The sequence below is a fragment of the Convolutriloba macropyga genome, chromosome 10 (assembly GCF_964194025.1).
Source record: "Convolutriloba macropyga chromosome 10, txConMacr16.3, whole genome shotgun sequence".
Classification (NCBI taxonomy): domain Eukaryota; kingdom Metazoa; phylum Xenacoelomorpha; order Acoela; family Convolutidae; genus Convolutriloba; species Convolutriloba macropyga.
The window spans coordinates 47,431,006-47,451,919 of record NC_134477.1 but is presented as its reverse complement, the minus strand read 5'-3'; the positions used below and the strand labels follow the sequence as shown (position 1 = coordinate 47,451,919).

At 31.1% G+C, this 20,914-nt stretch overlaps 1 protein-coding gene across 1 annotated transcript; it reads left to right on the top strand.

Moving 5' to 3' along the window:
- Window positions 1-1,932: 1,932 nt before the first annotated feature.
- Window positions 1,933-20,560, top strand: LOC142348612 (chymase-like). Its single transcript, XM_075400019.1, has 2 exons — window positions 1,933-2,290; window positions 19,922-20,560. Exons 1-2 carry the CDS (start codon window positions 2,053-2,055, stop codon window positions 20,539-20,541), a joined length of 858 nt encoding a protein of 285 aa, XP_075256134.1. The 5' UTR covers window positions 1,933-2,052; the 3' UTR covers window positions 20,542-20,560.
- The last annotated feature ends 354 nt before the right edge of the window (window positions 20,561-20,914 follow it).

Here is a 20,914-nt window from a genome sequence, read left to right as displayed (position 1 = left end):
TTCTGCCATTTTGATTTTTTTTTCAAATTTCATCCGTGTTATGTGTCCCCTAAAATTGGAGAAAAAATCAATTGGCAAAAATAAGTCATGGCGGTTTGAGACCCCAGCAAAAACAAATCATGGCCGTTTGTTATTGTTTGATATCAATTAGTAAAACCGAACAAACAAACAGTTGGTTGATCTGGATAAGAAATTTACTAATAATTGCTAAGCCTCGCCCAGATCATGACAAGATACTCGTCAAAAAGTATCATTATTTGGAAGATCTTTGCTGTGGTCACAAGATATAAGATCTTTGCAAGAAACCAACAAAGTGTAACCATGATTTTGCAAAAAATACTAAGTCGTAAAGATTATAAAGCATCTCTGGAGTTTCAAAAACAGAAAATTGTGCGAACTTCGAAGGCGTCTCTGAAAACAAGATCTTGGCAAGATACATAAAATGATTAAACATGACATGACAAGACTTACTAGATTTTAATAATTGAAAACACCTAATGAAAAATTACCGAAAAAAAGCACCCAAACGTTATAAACCCGATTAGCACGAATTCCTATGGTTAAGCATTATCAAGAATTGTCATGAATTGTCGGAAAATTCAGCTTCCGTTAGTTTTTTACCCAAAATTTGAGCTTTCTTTTTGCAGTATAGAACTATTTATAACTTGATGCAAGATCTATATATATATATATATATATATATATATATATATTTATATATATATATATATATATATATATATATATATATATATATATAGTACACAATATATACTTTTACAGTCCTTAAAGAAATGTTTCAATCGGTAAACAACTGTTAGTTTAATGCAAAAGCATGATTAGTTTGGAGTTTAAGCTTTTTAAAGCGTGTGACATAATTATTCCGCTAGCAGACTGGAGATCGCGCTGGGAGCTGTCATCAGAGAGATGGTCTAAACAATGTTTCTCTTAATTTTTCTACTAAAGAAAAAGGATGCAAAATGGCATGAAGCCGACGCACAAAAGAGTTTGTATTATGCGCAACAAAAGAGACCTCCCGTGACTTGTGTTATTGGATTAATTATTTGGTTATGAAAGAACTTATGGTTTTAATGCTGAAAATTGTCACTGAAGCCCTTTAAACTCACTTTGTTCCTTGAGGGAGTTCAAAGGAAGGTGTTTTCTTCTTTGTTGTATTGAGATATATCGAACAAGACTTGAAACTTCTTAAGTGCTTTTAAATTAAGTTTACTTTGTTTAGAACAGATGGAGAAAAAACGCATTCTCAAGAAATATTTAAATGAGTAAGAGAATGTTTTTTAAAGCAGAAGCTCATAAATTTTTATCTTATAGAAGCTGAAAAAAATTGCACTGCAATGAATGTCCCGGCGTCTATTTTTGGGTTTTTGATATATATCAAAAACCCAAAAATAGACGCCGGGGACATTCATTGCATATGCTTGTGCTTGTAAAATTCAGATCTAATCTGTTTCGTTCCTCTTCCCCAGTATTTTTATGACCCCCAGTTACAAAATACGTGTTGTTATATAGCACGTTACTATGTAAATTTATTGCACGTGCGCCTGGGGGTCATAAAACGTATTTTCCCACTAAGCTGGGGGGGGGGGGGAGGAGGGGGGTGGTGAATAGATCCTAAAGTTCTTTAGGCTTTTAGGATGAAATTGATTACAGTACCATAATTATCCCAAATTTAGATTAATGAAAATTTATCATTAGATATCCATTATTATTGGGGCGCATTTTTGCGTAGTCTAGACGAGGTGGGAAAAGTGGTTAGAAGAATTGACTTTCCATCATATTGTTTTGACACTTCACACATGGCCCCTCCTAACGCACATTGTTCAACATTAAAAACACAATAGAGCTATTATTCGATCTTGTCACGTTTATAAAGAGACATAAGAACCAATAAAATCTCTTTAATCTCAACTTTTGGATTAGTTGTGGTATTGTGTTGCAATTCTATCGATAGAAGAAGAGTTGCAACTGATTCTGTAACTAGTTTAAGTTGATAATAAACAGATAACTGATCGAACTAGCGAAATAAAAAAAATGAATTGTAAATTTTTTCCCATATTCGTTCTATTTCTCAAACTAAATTTTGTTTTCAAAATAGCTCTTAGTGATGATTACAATGCAGAATTTCTGGCGCCGAATAGAGAGTTCTACTCCTTGATTGAAATTTGGGATATAAACAACAATTCCGAAACCTGCGCTGGTGCTTTGGTTGACGAGCGTAACGTACTCACATCAACAAAATGCTTCTACGATGAGAACGGCGACGAACTAGGTAAGCTCTTGGGATCCATTCTGTTTGCCCCTACCCCCGCTAATTAGGTATACAACTTGTATGCCATATTTTAACATGGCAACGTGCCATATAACAACAAATAATTTGTAACTAGGGGTACATAAAAAACACGGGGAGGGGAGAAGGGTTGGAGATTAAATCTGGCTTCTGTTGTAACTTTTAATGCAGATTGCGTACTGAAATTGTTTCTGGAAATTCAAAACATTACCATTAACTTCTTGAAGCTCTTCGTCAAGATAAAAGTGAGGTATTGTTTGAGTCTATTTTTTGAAACTTTGCTCTTATTTTTGTAATCCACTTATTCTTAGTCTGGCAACTTTGAGGTAGCTTTTGTACTCGTATACAAACATGTCACTTTTTTATTCATATCGTGATGAACATTGTTTATGGTTTCGTCAACTTTTCGTTACTATAATTGTTAATGTATTTGCTGTTTGTTTTAGATAAAACATCAGAGAACATGAATAACTTGATGTTCATTCAGTTCTTTTTTTTTGCAAAAGAATTTTAATCAAATCTGTTGACAAAATAAGCCCTCGAATTCCTTGAAGCTGTATGGTATCGAAAGTTCTTCAAAACAAATCTAAAATGCTGTATTCATTAATTGAGAAAAATATGTTTTGTATTACACAACAAATTAAAATTTAGAAAACATACCATAAATTTTATGTTTTATTTTTCTCTATTTTCGGTATCTTAAAAGTTATTCAATCTCATGTGTCCAATCTTTGATAGGATGTATCTTTTTTCCAACGAACTTCACGTCATGTTACGGTATCCATTTTAAGAGCGAACTGGTCACTGTATTACTTTTTACACTGTATTTTTAAGGTACCTCTATTCTGGTGGCAAAAATTCCAATCATTCCAGTCGTTAAAACCTGTTTTCATGTACATTGGCTGCCAAAAAATTTGAATTGTTTTTTCGCTTTATTTAAAACTCTAAATCTTCATCGGCCTTGCAGATGATCTTATAAACACTGGGAGTAAACTTCTCTTAATTTTAGTATTATAGATAAATGAGTTTTCAAACAACTGGTGCGTTCAATTTTTTTCCGAAGAAAACACGTTTTCAGGGCCGCTATGCTTTTTTAAAGGCGTGATCTTGGTTTTGGTTCAAAATATAGGAAAAATTAAGACAGTTGTGTCAACTGGTCTGAGAGGTATTTCATAATAACAAATTTTTCTTTTTTATACAACAAAAAATTGTTTAATTATTCATTATTAACATTATGATTACTAATACACTACAAACAAAATATTTTGACCAATTGGTGTCCAACGAATGGATATCAGGACTAATTTATTATTGATGCATAAAAACTTCACTTATTTAGTATTAAATTTGGTTGCACTTCCGTCAAAATTCAATGAATTTGATTAAGATAATAGATTTCAGCTATCGATGTTAGATGTTTTCAAATTTATGGAAAATTTATTTGGCTGGGAAATTTCTCCAACCAAAAGCACCAAGTCTTACGATATCTGTTTTAAAAACGTTTCTTTTTTTGGTGAAAACTTGTTGTATTAATGCCGAAAAATCAATACCCAAAACGTAAAACCACAATAAAGCTAAAACCACGATCCAATTTGAAAAAAATGATGCGATCTGTCTTTGCTTACCCTAAAATACAAGTTGACCAAATAAGAGATAAAGGCGGTGAAGCTCAGTAATCCATTGCTACTTTTGAAAACAACTTGTTCTAAAAGTCCAAGTGAAAACCACCATGAGCAACTCATTATGAAGCCAATTGGACCTGTCAAAAGTCAGCTTGTATTTAAATTGTACTCTTCTGCAACTGATATAAAAAAATCAAAAAATGCGTATATGATTTTGAAAATGACAGCAACTAACTACAATCCGGCTTATTTTTTGACTGCAAGAACACGTTTTGCTGCTCGTCCACTAGGAACAAGTCATAGTCCCGCACATAGTGGATATGGAAAAAGTAAGATATAGTTCAATATATCGAAAACAAGCAATGCTTCTTGAATAATTATAGAGCTGAGTTAGCAAAAATTAAAATTTTAATTCAGGAACACTTTCAAAGGAAACGCAAGGCTATTTTGTGCCATTTGTGTTTAAAAACGCTGAAATTGTAGCCAACATATGTGTCAAATAAAACCTAGCCAACATATCAGCCAAAACTTGGATCAAACAGTTCCACAGCACTCTTCTAGCTTTAAAAGTTAGAATTGCTGAAAAGCTAGAAAGTTCTTTATTTCTAGACCGTCTTTGTAGTGCTACCGCCCACAATCGTCTGCGATGAATGTACCAATCTGCTTAATTAGACAGAACAAAAAAAGAAGCTTCAATGAATTGAGACAAAAACTTGAAAACTCTTCAAGTGACTTATTAAAAAAACCGGAAAACACAAGCCGAACAGTCTAATTTTCAAATAGTATGCGAAATAACAAAAGAGGGTTTCAGTTGTAGATACTCTGGTTAATCAGGTGTGAGAAACAATATTTTATATAGGAAACACAAATCGGCATTTCTTTTATATTTCTTTTGGACACAAACAACCAGCAAAAACCGGAAAAAACAATAAGCAAAAACCAGAAAATTATCATTTTTTCATAAAAGTAAGAAATTTATAAAAGTGTTTTTCATTTGATTAGCGTTATTTTCCTGGGAAACGGTTTTGTTTTCGTAAAAATGACTCGCTTAATCAGCAGCATGAAGGTCCTCTGACTTACTATTTTTTTAAACCAAAAAACAAGTTGAAAAAATGCAGTTTTAAAACAAAAAACAAAAGTTTAGAAACAAAAACAGCAGTTTTAAAACAAAAAACAAAAACAGCAGTTTCTAAAAGTAGAAATTATTAGTTACTTACATAAGTTACATTCTTATAAAAGTTAATATGAAATACATCCAAAGACAATAATTTTTCCAGAACCGGCATTTTGTTTTCAAAAATTATCAAAGGAAATGTCTAAGCTACAAAAGATCCAAACCAATCAGACAGCAGTAATTGATACAATCCAAAAAGAATTCAAAAGTACAAAATTTGCTAAAATAGTTTAGAAATGAAAACCTTTTCATAAAATTCAAAGTATAAAAAATAGACGATGCTTTTTGGATAAGTATAGAACTAAACTAGCGAAAATTAAAATTTTAATTCAGGAACACTTTCAAAAGAAACGCAAGAAAAGCTAACCACATTTGCGGTTAAAGAATTTTTTCAGCTTTTTTAGTTGTGTTAATCCGCCAAGTTTAAAAAGAGTGGACTGAGTAAGCTGATTTTGTTCCACTTGTGATTAAAAACGCTGAATTTTTAAGAACTTAGCCAAAATATTAGCCAAAGCTTGGATCAAACAGTTATAAACACTCTTATAGCTTTAAAAGTTAGAATTGCTGAAAGGCTAGAAAGTTTTTTTTGCTCAACCGGTTTGTAATGCTACCACTGACAATCTTCTGAGATGAATGTACCAATCTGCCTGAATAATCAGAACGAAAATGAAGAAGCTGCGAAGAATTGAAACGAAAACATGAGAACTTTTTAAATGACTTATAAAAAAACCTGAAAAGCAAGCCGAACAGTCTAATTTTCAAAAAATATGCGAAATAACAAAAAGAGGGGTATGAGGTATAGAGAAGCAATATTTTATATACAAAACCCCAGCTGGCGTTTCAGAGATATGTCATTGGACACAAACAACCAGCCGAAGAGAAAAAAGTAATTTTTTTCGTAAAAGCAAGTTTTTAAAAACGTTTTTCATTATTTTTAGCGTTATTGTCCTGAAAATGGCTTTGTGTTTATAAAATGACTCGCTTAATCAGCAGCATGAAGGTACTATATTTTTTTAAACCAAAAACACAGAAAAATTGCAGTTTTAAAACAAAAAACAAAAAAGAAGTTTAAGTTGAAATTAATTGTTACTTACATAGGTTACATTCTTATAAGAGTTACTATGAGTTACCTTCAAAGACACTTTTTTTGGAACCGGCAATTTTTTTCAAAAGCTATCAAAGGATTCCCGCAAGCTACAAAATATCCAAGCCAATCAGAGAGCAGTAATTGATCCAATCAAAAAGAATTCAAAATTACAAAATTTGCTAAAATATTTTGGAAAATATTTTCAAAATAGCTTCTTTAAGGCTAACATCTTTTCATAACTATATTGTTAAGCTTCAAAAAATCTTGGTCGCCCCATTGAATAGAAAGAACTTGATAAATATTAAGTCTTTTTAAAAAGTTTTAAAAAGATGGCAGAAAGTATAGAAAAGTTGCGGATATTTATGAAGGTAATATCTTCAAAAAATTATCTGGCTCATTAGAACGTTTCCATTAAACCAATTTCAAGCTTGAGGGTTCTTTCATTGGTCACCAAAATTAAGTAAAACGTGAAAATTTTAAAAATTTCAAAAAACGATCTTCGTCATAAAAATCAACCCTTTAATTCCTTATTCCAAGCTTACATAGGTTTTGCTTATCCCATAAAATTGAAACCTACAATAAAATACAAAAATCAATAAACTTGAGAAAAACACAGAGATTAATGTTTTCACTCGGGTTTATAATGAAAAGTAAGCAAATACTTTATCATACAAATCATATGAAATATCATAACAGCCCGAAAAAATTTGACTGACCTTTAAAATAACAAAAAAATAAAACTAAGAACAAATAAAAGAGAATTGGACAAAAAACAAGGAAAAATTGCTTGAATCAGGAATGAGAAATATCGAATACTTGCTTTTTTTAGCTCGAATTTTAGCTTTCCTGAAGTATTATCAGCTTTCCTGAAGTATTAACACATTGAGCACCAATTATGCTAAACTAGCCGACCAACATTTCTATTGCAGCTTAATTATTGCCACGTTTCACTGCTTTTTCTGTTTCAAACGCTAAAAGTAAGGGAAAAAAGGACAAATATATCTTACAAAGCGAAAGAAATAGAAGGACAAGTCCTTAATTACACGTGAGCTGAATCAGATTTATATACTTCTATTGAGTGTCAAAAATGGTGTCAGAGTATTAAAACCCTTTTTTTCCCAATTGATGAAATCCAGCAACTGCATATAGGCCTAAATTGTTGAATGCACTTTAGTGAAAAACCTCTCTAACAGAAGTCAAATTGATGTACGTGAAAAAAAGTTCCCTCTCAAAATCCGAAATTTTTTTAAACTGCAGTTTTTCACTCCACTTTAGTGGTAGTTTGAAAAAAAGTCACGCCTAAAACTTATTGGTTTATTTGCTTCCTTTTAACATCGCTAAAATCACGATTCTGTTGTGACCTCTCGCTGACGTGAAAAAAACAGCAAAACCGTGAAAATTTGGCTGGGAAATTTATTTAGCTGGGAAATTTTTCCAACCAAAAGCACCAAGTCTTACGATATCCGTTTTAAAAACGTCTCTTTTTTTGGTGAAAACTCGTTGTATTAATGCCGAAAAATCAATACCCAAAACGTAAAACCACAATAAAGATAAAACAACGATCCAATTAAAAAAATTGATGCGATCTGTCTTTGCTTACCCTAAAATACAAGTTGACCAAATAAGAGAAAAAGGCGGTGAAGATCAGTAATCCATTGCTACTTTTGAAAACAACTTGTTCTAAAAGTCCAAGTCAAAACCAACATGAGCAACTCATTATGAAGACAATTGGACCTGTCAAAAGTCAGCTTCTATTTAAATTGTACTCTTCTGCAATTGATATAAAAAATCAAAAAATGCGTAAATGATTTTGAAAATGACAGCAACTAACTACAATCCGGCTTATTTTTTGACTGCAAGAACACGTTTTGCTGCTCGTCCACTAGGAACAAGTCATAGTCCCGCACATAGTGGATATGGAAAAAGTAAGATATAGTTCAATATATCGAAAATAAGCAATGCTTCTTGAATATATATAGAGCTGAGTTAGCAAAAATTAAAATTTTAATTCAGGAACACTTTCAAAGGAAACGCAAGGCTATTTTGTGCCATTTGTGATTAAAAACGCTGAAATTGTAGCCAACATATGTGTCAAATAAAACTTAGCCAACATATCAGCCAAAACTTGGATCAAACAGTTCCACAGCACTCTTCTAGCTTTAAAAGTTAGATTTGCTGAAAAGCTAGAAAGTTCTTTATTTCTAGACCGTCTTTGTATTGCTACCGCCCACAATCGTCTGCGATGAATGTACCAATCTGCCTAATTAGACAGAACAAAAATAAAGAAGCTTCAATGAATTGAGACAAAAACTTGAAAACTCTTCAAGTGACTTATTAAAAAAACCGGAAAACACAATCCGAACAGTCTAATTTTCAAATAGTATGCGAAATAACAAAAGAGGGTTTCAGTTGTAGATACTCTGGTTAATCAGGTGTGAGAACCAATATTTTATATAGGAAACACAAATCGGCATTTCTTATATATTTTTTTGGACACAAACAACCAGCAAAAACCAGAAAATTATTATTTTTTTTAAAAGTAAGAAATTTATAAAAGTGTTTTTCCTTTACTTAGCGTTATTTTCCTGGGAAACGGTTTTGTTTTCATAAAAATGACTCGCTTAACCAGCAGCATGAAGGTGTTCTGATTTACTATTTTTGTAAACCAAAAAACACGTTGAAAAATTGCTGTTTTAAAACAAAAAACAAAAGTTTCCTAAAGTTGAAATTAATAGTTACTTACATAAGTTACATCCTTATAAAAGTTACTATGAAATACATTCAGAGACAATAATTTTTCCAGAACCGGCATTTTGTTTTCAAAATTTATCAAAGGAATTGTCTAAGCTACAAAAAATCCAAGCCAATCAGAGAGCAGTTATTCATTCAATCCAAAAAGAATTCAAAAGTACAAAATTTGCTAAAATATTTTAAAGATGGAAAACCTTTCATAAAATTCAAATTATAGAAAGTAGACGTTGCATTTTGAATAAGTATAGAACTAAACTAGCGAAAATTAAAATTTTAATTCAGGAACACTTTCAAAGGAAACGCAAGAAAAGCTAACCACATTTGCGGTTAAAGAATATTTTCAGCTTTTTTAGTTGTGTTAATCCGCCAAGTTTAAAGAGAGTGGACTGAGTAAGCTGATTTTGTTCCACTTGTGATTAAAAACGCTGAATTTTTAAGAACTTAGCCAAAATATTAGCCAAAGCTTAGATCAAACAGTTCCGGAGCACTCTTATAGCTTTAAAAGTTAGAATTGCTGAAAGGCTAGAAAGTTTTTTTTGCTCAACCGGTTTGTAATGCTACCACTGACAATATGAATGTACCAATCTGCCTAAATAATCAGAACGAAAATAAAGAAGCTTCGAAGAATTGAAACGAAAACTTGAGAACTCTTTAAATGACTTATAAAAAAACCTGAAGAGCAAGCCGAACAGTCTAATTTTCAAAAAATATGCGAAATAACAAAAGAGAGGTATGAGGTATAGATAAGCAATATTTTATATACAAAACTCCAGCTGCCATTTCAGAGATATTTCATTGGACACAAACAACCAGCCGAAGCAAAAAACACAAGAGTAATTTTTTTCGTAAAAGCAAGTTTTTAAAAACGTTTTTCATTATTTTTAGCGTTATTGTCCTGAAAATGGCTTTGTGTTTATAAAATGACTCGCTTAATCAGCAGCATGAAGGTACTATATTTTTTTAAACCAAAAACACAGAAAAATTGCAGTTTTAAAACAAAAAACAAAAAAGAAGTTTAAGTTGAAATTAATTGTTACTTACATAGGTTACATTCTTATAAGAGTTACTATGAGTTACCTTCAAAGACACTTTTTTTGGAACCGGCAATTTTTTTCAAAAGCTATCAAAGGATTCCCGCAAGCTACAAAATATCCAAGCCAATCAGAGAGCAGTAATTGATCCAATCAAAAAGAATTCAAAATTACAAAATTTGCTAAAATATTTTGGAAAATATTTTCAAAATAGCTTCTTTAAGGCTAACATCTTTTCATAACTATATTGTTAAGCTTCAAAAAATCTTGGTCGCCCCATTGAATAGAAAGAACTTGATAAATATTAAGTCTTTTTAAAAAGTTTTAAAAAGATGGCAGAAAGTATAGAAAAGTTGCGGATATTTATGAAGGTAATATCTTCAAAAAATTATCTGGCTCATTAGAACGTTTCCATTAAACCAATTTCAAGCTTGAGGGTTCTTTCATTGGTCACTAAAATTAAGTAAAACGTGAAAATTTTAAAAATTTCAAAAAACGATCTTCGTCATAAAAATCAACCCATTAATTCCTTATTCCAAGCTTACATAGATTTTGCTTATCCCATAAAATTGAAACCTACAATAAAATACAAAAATCAATAAATTTGAGAAAAACACAGAGACTAATGTTTTGACTCTGGTTAATAATGAAAAGAAAGCAAATACTTTATCATACAAATCATTTGAAATATCATAACAGCCCAAAAAAAATTGACTGACCTTTAAAATAACAAATAAATAAAACTGAGAACAAATAAAAGAGAATTGGACAAAAAACAAGGAAAAATTGCTTAAATCAGGAATGAGAAATATCCAATACTTGCTTTTTTAGCTCGAATTTTAGCTTTCCTGAAGTATTATCAGCTTTCCTGAAGTATTATCACATTGAGCACCAATGATCCTGAACTAGCCGACCAACATTTCTATTGCAACTTAATTATTGCCACGTTTCATCTGTTTTTTCTGTTTCAAACGCTAAAAGTAAGGGAAAAAAAGACAAACATATCTTACAAAGCGAAAAAAATAGAAGGACAAGTCCTTAATTACACGTGAACTGAATCAGATTTATATATCTATTGAATGTCAAAAATGGTGTCAGAGTACTAAAACCATTTCTTTCCCAATTGATGAAATGCAGCAACTGCATATAGGCCTAAATTGTTGAAAGCACTTAAGACAAAAACCTCTCTAAACAGAAGTCAAATTGATGTACGTGAAAAAAAAGTTCCCTCTCAAAATCCGAAATTTTTTTAAACTGCAGTTTTTCACTCCACTTTAGGGGTAGTTTGAAAAAAAGTCACACCTAAAACTTATTGGTTTATTTGCTTCCTTTTTTTATTTTAACATGGCTAAAATCACGATTCTGTTGTGACCTCTCGGTGACGTGAAAAAAACAGCAAAACCGTGAAGCAATCTTATAAAAACATAGAAGGAAAAGTCGTAAATTGAAAAAGTTAAAACTGATCTGAAAACTTACAATTTCCTACAACTGACTAACAAAAAACTGGATAACACAAGCCAAACAGACACATTGTTTCAGAATTTTCACAAGCAACGTTTAAATTGTAGATACAGGGGTTGCTAAAGAAGCCAAATTAAAGAGCAGAACAACAAACAAGAAGCCGAAGTGAAAAGCACAAAAGGGTTTTACTTTGTAAGAGGAGCTTTTTTAAAAACATCTCCTAATTTTTTTTAGTTCTTTTGTCCTCAGAATTTTTTTCTGTATCGTTAGAAATGGCCTGAGAACCAAGCAAAACGATTCGTTCGTTAATCAAGACTAATGATTAACGAGCACTTTTCTCTAATGCATTAAATTGAAAAATTGCAGTTGAAGAACAAAAAAATTCAAAAATTTTACACTAAAACTTGAAATTAAATAATACATTAGTTACGTTCAAAAATACGAAATGCTTCAAAACCGGATATTTCTTGCCAAAAACTACACAAATGCGAACTTGCAGTAAAATTTCGAGTTATTTACGAGCCAAAAAAATGAAAGAAACTGATCTTAAAAAAATTGAAAATCACAAGATGGCCTTGAAAATTTTAGGAAATACTTACAGAATAGATTCTGTAACGTTAATTTCTTTTTAATACCACAATAATCAACAGTTTTATTGGCTCTTTTCAACTAAGAGATTAAAAAGTTTCGAAAAATCCAAAGAAGGTAAGGGAAATTTAAAAATTGTTGAAAATATTTGTCATTTTAATATATTCAAAACTTTATATGGGTCAATAAAAGTTAATTAATGACCCACCCAAACTTTTTCCTGAGCCCTGTTTCATTTGTCACTACAAGCTGAAAAATATTTCTAAGCAATTTTAAATGAACAAGTTTGCAAAAATTAAATGAAGTTTGCAAAAATTAATGATATCCAGATCCTCAAAATCATTTCAGTCATCCTTAAACGAGTTTCTTTGTCCTAAAAATTTCAAAACTAATGACAAATGACAGAATGTTCCCTTACCCAATTATGACTTACCCAAAAACACTTTCTCTCTGGTGTTAAAGCGACATAAACAATAAAAAAAACCAAACAAATTACCATTAAAAGACCTTTGGAAAAGACCATTTGGACATTGACTGCCATTCCGATAGTCTCACATATTAAGGGATGATAAAAAATTGACATTGCTAAATTTCTTGAAGCTATTATTCTGAAAGCCAAAGTTCATCAACTTAAATAAAATTAGTAACCAGAACATATGCTAACCAGAAAACGCGAAAAGAGTTTTTCCGAAAAGTATCATTGGATATGAAATTTAAAGAACTCGACAACTCCAGAAAAAAACCGTTAAAACATTTGCAAAAGTTTTTGATATTTTTAACTTCACAACAATTTTTGATGAATAAAAAGAATCAAGTAACGTGTCTGCAAGCCTCAAAAAAGTTTCGGTTGCTTCTATAGATCGAAAACTTAGTAAAATTATTAAAAAGTTTAGAAAATTGCAAATTGTTTTAAACGATGTTAGAAACCTCGAAGTGAATATCATTAGAACCATTACATTTGTCTCTTTACTCGGTCCTGTAACTGATCTTTAATGCATGAAAGCTTCACTCAATACAGTCAAACTAAAACTGTCCAAATTCTTGTCACAACTGGTAACACTGATATGTGCAAAATTGTTTTATTGTCTCTAGAAGCTATTCAGTTACCCACCTTCAAGCCTTAAAAATTTTCAATGGTCCCTAAGAGACAAAACGTGCACAAAAATGACAAAAAAATTTTGATTTCTTATAAAAAATGCAACGGTTTTCAAGAGGTTACTAATCTTTTTGATACTAATATCATTAGAACCTATCTTTTGTCTCCGAAAATTTTCCATTGACCTATTTTTGTTGCTTCAAAATGTTTCAATGGTCCGAAAAGGTCCCATCTTTCAGAAAAAGCTACAAATTATCAAAAAAGTTGGCAAATTTTCTGTAAAAACCTGTCATATTAAGGTCCATGAAACAATTTCTTTTTCTTTAAATTCTAAGATTGACCTATCTTCGAAAATGTTGTTTCTTGACCCCTGAAGAGCAAACTTGAAAAACAAATTTGATCAAAAACTTGCAAGTCGTAATGAAAGCTTGCTTTACAAAAATTAATATCAAAACAATTTCAATATCTCATTTCAGAACAACTCAATCTGTACTTAATTTTATATTACCAAAACATACAACACAAAAAATAAACTAAAATGGAATTATGGCTTGTGAAAGAATTTTTTGTACTTTAAAAAGCGCTGTTTTTATAATAATCAATCAAAAACTCAAAAAATGACATAAAATGAAAAATTGAACAATTTTTGGCAAAAAACTAAAAAAAAGCGACCATCCAACCTTAATTTTAGGAGCTCTAAAGAAAAATAATGCATTAAGCACTTGGAAGGTTAATCAGGAGCTAAGGGATTCTGATGAAACCTGATGCAATGCCTCAGGGGCGTTACCTCCTTATCCTGTTTCGAAAACTCAAAGTAATGGAAAAATGTGTAAAAACATCTCACAAAAAAAGAAGACAGAGCATTCAATACATTCCAATTTCTTTGGGTCGCTAAAAAAAGCAGCCCAAGCGGTGAATTTCATACCAAAAAACTGAAGAAAAATCTCAGAATTCCTCAATTGACTAATAAAAAACTGGATGACACAAGCCAAACTAAATTAATTTTTCATTGTGTGCGAAATTAGGTAATCAAATTTTGGATTGTAGACCTTGGTTATCGGGGTAATAAGAAACAAAAAATAATATTATAAATTTTAAAAAATAACAAAACACAAGTTGACAGTTCATAGATATCTTTCCGGGCACAAAAACTGCAAGAAATACTGCTCATTAAATGAAAGTTTTCACGAAAAAATTGAAAGAAGGCAGTTAAGAAAAAAACTAAATTCTACAATAAAATTTGAAATTGATTACTATTTTAGTTACATTCAAAGATTCTAGTTCCCTCAAAACAACAAATATCTTAACAAAAAACTATGAATCGCAATATTGCAAGTTGCAATACAATTACGGGTCATATGTGAGCCAATGATGGTAAAAATTAATCAAAACCCCTAGAAAATACATATCAAAATTACAACAAATTCTAAAAATCTTTTAGATAAGTCTTCGTAAAACGTTCTGTTTAGCTTAAATCTGTTCAGGAATCCAGTTGGAAGCAGTAATAAAGTATTGTAATTCTTTAAACAAAATTAAATCTGAGAACTGATAAGAAGATTCCAAAAAAATTGAAAACATTTGACAAAAAATTTTGAGAACTTGATGAAAATTGCGATGTTTATAGCCTCAATAATTTATCTGTTTCATCAAAATTTAGCCGTTTTTCAGCCTGACAATTGATTCATCGGCCACTAAAAGTAAAACAGTCTGAATAATGATAAAAAATCAGTCAAATCTTGAAAAAGTTTTCAAAATAAAAAGAAGTTGCAAAAAGTCAAATTTAGATCCTGAAAATCAATTCTTCTTTGTTAAAATCAATCGCTCTACTTAATCTTAAGCCCAAAAAATGTTTCACTGGACAATGAATCCAAAAAACGGCTAAATTTCTCAGAAAAACTTAGCAAAACTGATTTGCCATTTGTATTAAAGTTAGAATAAAGAAAAAAGAGAGAAGAAATACATTAGAATAAAAAGACATTTTGTTGAGCATGATAGCAAGATAGACTATGATTAACCCTTAAAAAACCGAATTATGAAAAAGAATACGAAAAAAAAACAAAATAGAAAAGAAGCTTCTTTTAGTGCACAAAAAAGCAAAGTTTTCCCCTTGAATTTAGGCCTTCCTAGCATTTGGTGCTTTCTATGATTATTATTAGTTTTTAAACTAGCTTGGATTTTTTAATGACTTTTGATGCTTGATGTGCTCTACCTGTTTAGTCCGTTTTGGAGGCTCACATTCATGGAAAAGAATTGTGAAAACATTTCGCAACAAATATCGCGGGAAGACTCCGCAAATTGACCCTTAAAAATAATACCACACCCTGGCAACCACAATCTTGTAAAAAATTTAACTTTGTTATGCAAGTCATTTTTAAACAACAAACGGAAGAAACACATTATCAGGGATAAAGCAAATGAGTAAAAAAATTCTAGTTATTTGCCAAAAATTGAAATTGCAAAAGCAGTGTTTCTAATAGATTGTCAGTTATTTTTTAAATGCGCTCAGCACATAAAAGTTAAACAATGGAGAAAATTATCCAGTCTTGCATCTAAAAAAAGAAGAAAACTAGAGGACAATATCTTAAAAAAACCTTTAGTTTTTCCAATAAAACTCACTGAAATTTGCGAAGCCTCAATAACTGCTCAATCACCTCAAGAAACAGTTTGTGTTTCTCTACACCCAAGCTACATTCAAACCCACTGGAAAACAACTAAGAGACGGCATGAAGAAAAAACCCTGCAGAATTGGTATTATTTAAGAAAAAAATATGAGATATCAAACCAACAGTTGGACTTACCGACAATCCTATTTAAACAACTCAACTTGCTAGAAAGCTCACAAAGGCCGGAAGGGATACGAAATAGGCAAAAAACTTCGAAAACGAAAAATTTTGCAAATTTTGTTTAAATTTAGGCTATTTTCTTCAAATAAAACAGATCTTATTTGATGATAAGGAAACAAAAGACCACAAAAACAATCTTAGAATATATTTTTAATTAAAGAAGAATTCCAAGATACTCAAAACTTTGAAAAATGTACAAACTTGATGAAAAATTGATTAAAATAGCCAAATCACAGCAGCCAATGACAGCTCTTAAAACTCTACTATTTGGCTGAGATTGCCGAAAATGACCACAAACAAGTTAAATAATATCATGGTTCAAAACAACAGTTAATCCAGCAAAATAGAGCGAAAAACTCCTCTGAAACGGCCGCAAATGATAGAAAAATTTTGCTAGGCTACCTTGATTTTTTTGACATCTACTTTTCTTGCTCTCGAAATTTTGCTATGATAAAAAAATCACTCTCTATTCTCTCTGCTCTTCAATTCGTTCAGCCGTAAGATCTTAATACTTTCACATGCGGCTTTGATTTTTTAATCCTGCAACAAAACACACTGCAAAAATTTGTAAATCAAAAATTCATAACCAGTCATGTTCTGAATAACAATCCAAAGAAATGACTAAAAACAATATAACTACTCTACCTAACCAGCAGATCAGCTGAGCAATGTGGGCCAAACGAAAACAGTAAAACAAATTCAAAGAAGAACAAAAATTTGAAAAAAACAAACAATTTGACGCTAAAATCCTGAAAGCCTAATCAATTTCAAGTTTCTACACTGCAATTATCCAACTAAATTTACCCAGCAGTCTAAGCACAATTTCTAAAAAAGCCTAGGAGCTCCTAGATATCAAAACCCTGTAAAAAGTTATAAACAATTTCCTGGAATTGATAAATTTTCTCATTGAAAGTTCATCGTTGCTGAAATTTTGAATCTGTCCATTGACACATTTTCAACCTTTTAAAAAATTCATTAGCTCAGTACAACGCGAAGCATGGAAAAATGTTTTTAAAACTTTTAAAAACTAAAAGAATTCAATTTTATTTAAATTATCATGAAAATTCTTGATAAAATATTTCTTCAAAACAATTTCGATTTCTCAAGAAGCTATCCATTAACCCATCTTCCAACCCTTAAATAGTTTAATTAGCCCCTAGAACAAATAACTCAAAAATTAAAAAAGTTCTAGAAAAGAATAAAACATAACCATTTTTTTTTCAATTTTGGCTAACTTTTGTAATAAAAATGTCCGCAAAACCAATTCTTGAACTCTAGAAGCTATCTTCTGCCAATTTCTTTGACTTAATAGTCTTCATAGCCCTTGAAAAGACGAAACATGGAATATGTTAAAAATTTTGAGGAAATTGTAAAAACAAACTCAAATTAATATTATTATCCCTAAAGCCAATTGTTTGCATGTAGAAACTATCCCTTAACCCATTTTCGTGGCCTAGAAATTTTTTGCCCCTAAAAGGACGAAACATGAATAATGTATAAAACTTTCAACAAAAATTTAAAAAAATTAATTTTCTTTAAGTGCTTTTACTTTTAATCATGGGTAATTTCGTTAAAGTTCCTGAAGCCATCTAACAACTTTTTTATTTGTCCCTCTAAAAATCGAATAACTCAAAAGATGAGAAAAGTTTTCAAAAAAGATAAACTAAAAAAATTCTGCTCAAAGGTCGCTATATTTCGCAATATTAATACCCTTAAAACAATTTAACTGCTATTAGAAGGTATCCTGTTCCTTACTAACTTCTAGAATTTTTTTTTGGCCCTGAAAAAATTAAAAAGAGTCAAAACATGGATAAATGTTGAACTGTTTCAACTAAAATGAAGAAGAAAAAAAATTCAATTTTTTCAAAGTGTCGTCAAAGTTTTCGTAATCAAAATCGTCCGAAAGCATTTCTCTGTCTTTAAAAATTTTTTAAAATCCATCTTCAAGCCCTTAAATGGTTTACTTGGCCCCTAAAGAACGCTTAACTCAAAAAAGCGAAAAGTTTTCAAAACAATTCAAAAAATTCAACAAAGTTCATACAAAAGTCGCTAAATCTTGAAATGTTATTATTCTCAAATCCAATTCATTGTCTATATAAATTATTGGTAAAACCTTTTTCAAGACCTAGAAAATTTCAATAGCACCTAAAAAGACGAAGCTTGGAAATTTTTTTCACAAAAAAATCAAGAGTTCAAGTTTCATTAAAATATCGCCAAATTTCTTGATAAAAACGACTCAAAACTTGCTGTTTGTTTTCAGAAACTATTCAATGATCCATATTCAAGCCTTTAAGAAGCCTAATTCACCTCTCAGTAAAAAATCATCGCAAAAATGGGACAAATATTCAGAATATGATTTTTTAATAAACGACAAATTTTTTTCAATAGCCGCTAAATTTTGTGATAACAATATATGCAAAAAAAATTCTTTGTCTCTCGAAATTATCTTGCACTCATTCCCAAGACATAAGACTATTTGTTCAAAATTGAAAAAAAACAATGAAAAGGTTTGCTAAAATATCGCTAAATATCTTGATACACACATCTTCAAAATCATTTCTTTGACATCAGGAACTATCCAAAAACTCATTTTCAAGCCAATAATTGGACCCCTATAGATTGAATAACTCAAATAAAAAGAAAAATTTTGAAAAGTTAAAAAATAACAAACTTTATTTAAACGCCGCTAAATCTTGAGTTGTTTTTATTCTCCAATTCCATTCATTGTCTCTATAAGATATCCATAAAAACTTTTTCAAGACCTAGAAGGTTTCATAGGCACGTAAAGAGACGAAATTTGGAGATTTTGAAAAATTTTCAACAAAAAAATTGTTCAAATTTTATTATGATATAGTCAAAATTCTTGACAAAAATGTCTCAAAAACCTTCTCGTCTTCAGAAACTATTCGATATGCATATTAAAGCCCTCGAGAAGCCTAATTGGCCTCTGAAGAATAAATAAATAAAAAATGAAACAAATATTCAAAAAGTTAAAAAAAAGAACAAAAAGTCGCTAAATCTTACGATATTTTTATCATCAAATCCCATTCATTGTCCCTAAAATGATGAAATATGGAAAATTCTAAAAACATTTTCAACTAATTAAAAAAAATTCGAACTTCATTAAAATTATCGCCCAAGCTCTTGATATAAATATCTTCAAAACCTTTTCTTTGTCTTCGGAAACTATCCAATAAGCCATCTTCAAGCCCTTAAATGGAATAATTGGCCCCTAAAGAACGAATAACTCCAAAAATGAGAATTTTTTCCTAAAAAACTTGAAAAAAGCAAAAATTACTATCGTTACGGTTGTTTGCATTACCAAAACATATAGCATAGAAAGGAATAATGACTTTTTATGCTTTTTATGAAATTTGAAAAACCCTAATTTAGCAACCATCTAGCAAAAAACTCAAAAAAGGTGAAAAATTGAACCATTTGGCCTCAAAATTACAGAATATGACATTTTCACTTAATTTTTTGACTGCTAGAGACCTTAGGAGACCTCTAATGGAACTTAACGCCCACTGAGCGTTACCTGTTTATCTCGTTTTGAGAGCTCGAATTCATGGAAAACTGTGTGAAAATGTCTAATAAAAAACAAAGAGACAAAGCATCAGTACAATTTAAATTGATTGGATTGTAAAATGATGCTTCACCAATACTCCCCTCGTGTTGTAAAAAAAGACAGAGCACCAATGCCATCCAGGTTCCTTGGATTTTAAAAGAACCCATTTGAATATATTGTTTCTCCCCCACTAATGAGTCGGAACAAAAAAATGCATTCGGCAATTTCATAATAATCACCATATAACTAAATTTAGTGGTAATCAGCTCTGAATAAGAATGCGTTCTTCCGTCTTTTTGTTCAACATCAAACTCACAGACTAAATTATTATTAATACTTGGGTTACTGTTAGCTGATTTATGCATAAAATCATGCAAAATATTGAATTTCAGCTGTTAGAAACGTCAGTGTCTTCGTGGGTGACTTTAATAATGCCGAAATGTTCGTCAAATTCTATCCAGCTTCGAACTACACGCACTACCCTACTTATGACTGGACCCCATATCCAGAGGGTTTAACCATGATTAGACTGAACCAGACCCTACTGGAAAAAAATCAAAAATTTATCGAAATTTGCGATCCATTGAAACATTCAGACTTCGGCGACAGTATTAATGTTTGCGGTGTGGCAATGTTCGAAAGTGACGAGCTTCTAGAAGTATCACTTCCGATAATTGATAAATCTGATAATTGTTCAGACATGGATGATTGGAACCCTAAAGAGCATATTTGTTTGGTTGACCCCCAACCTAGTAAATGGAGGTGCAGATATGATAATGGAAGCCCGGCGTTTTACGTCGATGGAAATGATAACCCACTTTGTTTACAAGGAATTGTGAGACCTCTTGAAACACACAGATGTCCTAAAAGTATTGCAGTGAACGTTTCGCTTTATCGTGATTGGATTAATCAGTTTATAGAAACAGGTGCTGAAAGCTCTAGCGTTATTTGCGCACGTTTCATGTCTAACCTGCTCGCAATTATTTGCGCTGCCAAAATACTATTATTATAAAAAGCCGACTAGAACCTCAATGGGGAACGGGGGGGGGGGGGGGGGACTAGCCAATCATAGATTACGTAGGTGCCAAACACCACCCCCGGCAGCACGATGTAAATATATACAACTCATGGTTAATTAACTTTATATATCCCTGAAATTGGCGTTGGTGCTAATTCTGATCCCCAAAATTTAAATTTTCAAATGGATCTCAATACCAACAAGAGGCTGAAAGATGGCAAACGGTATGAAAAAAACGACATGAATGAATTTCATGAAAATTGAAATTAAGATAAAGAAGTTTTTGATCAGCTTTGAACCTCAATTCTGTTTTACATATGAAATGATTGCCATCAATTTAACGTAGTAGATAAAAATTCTGATGTAA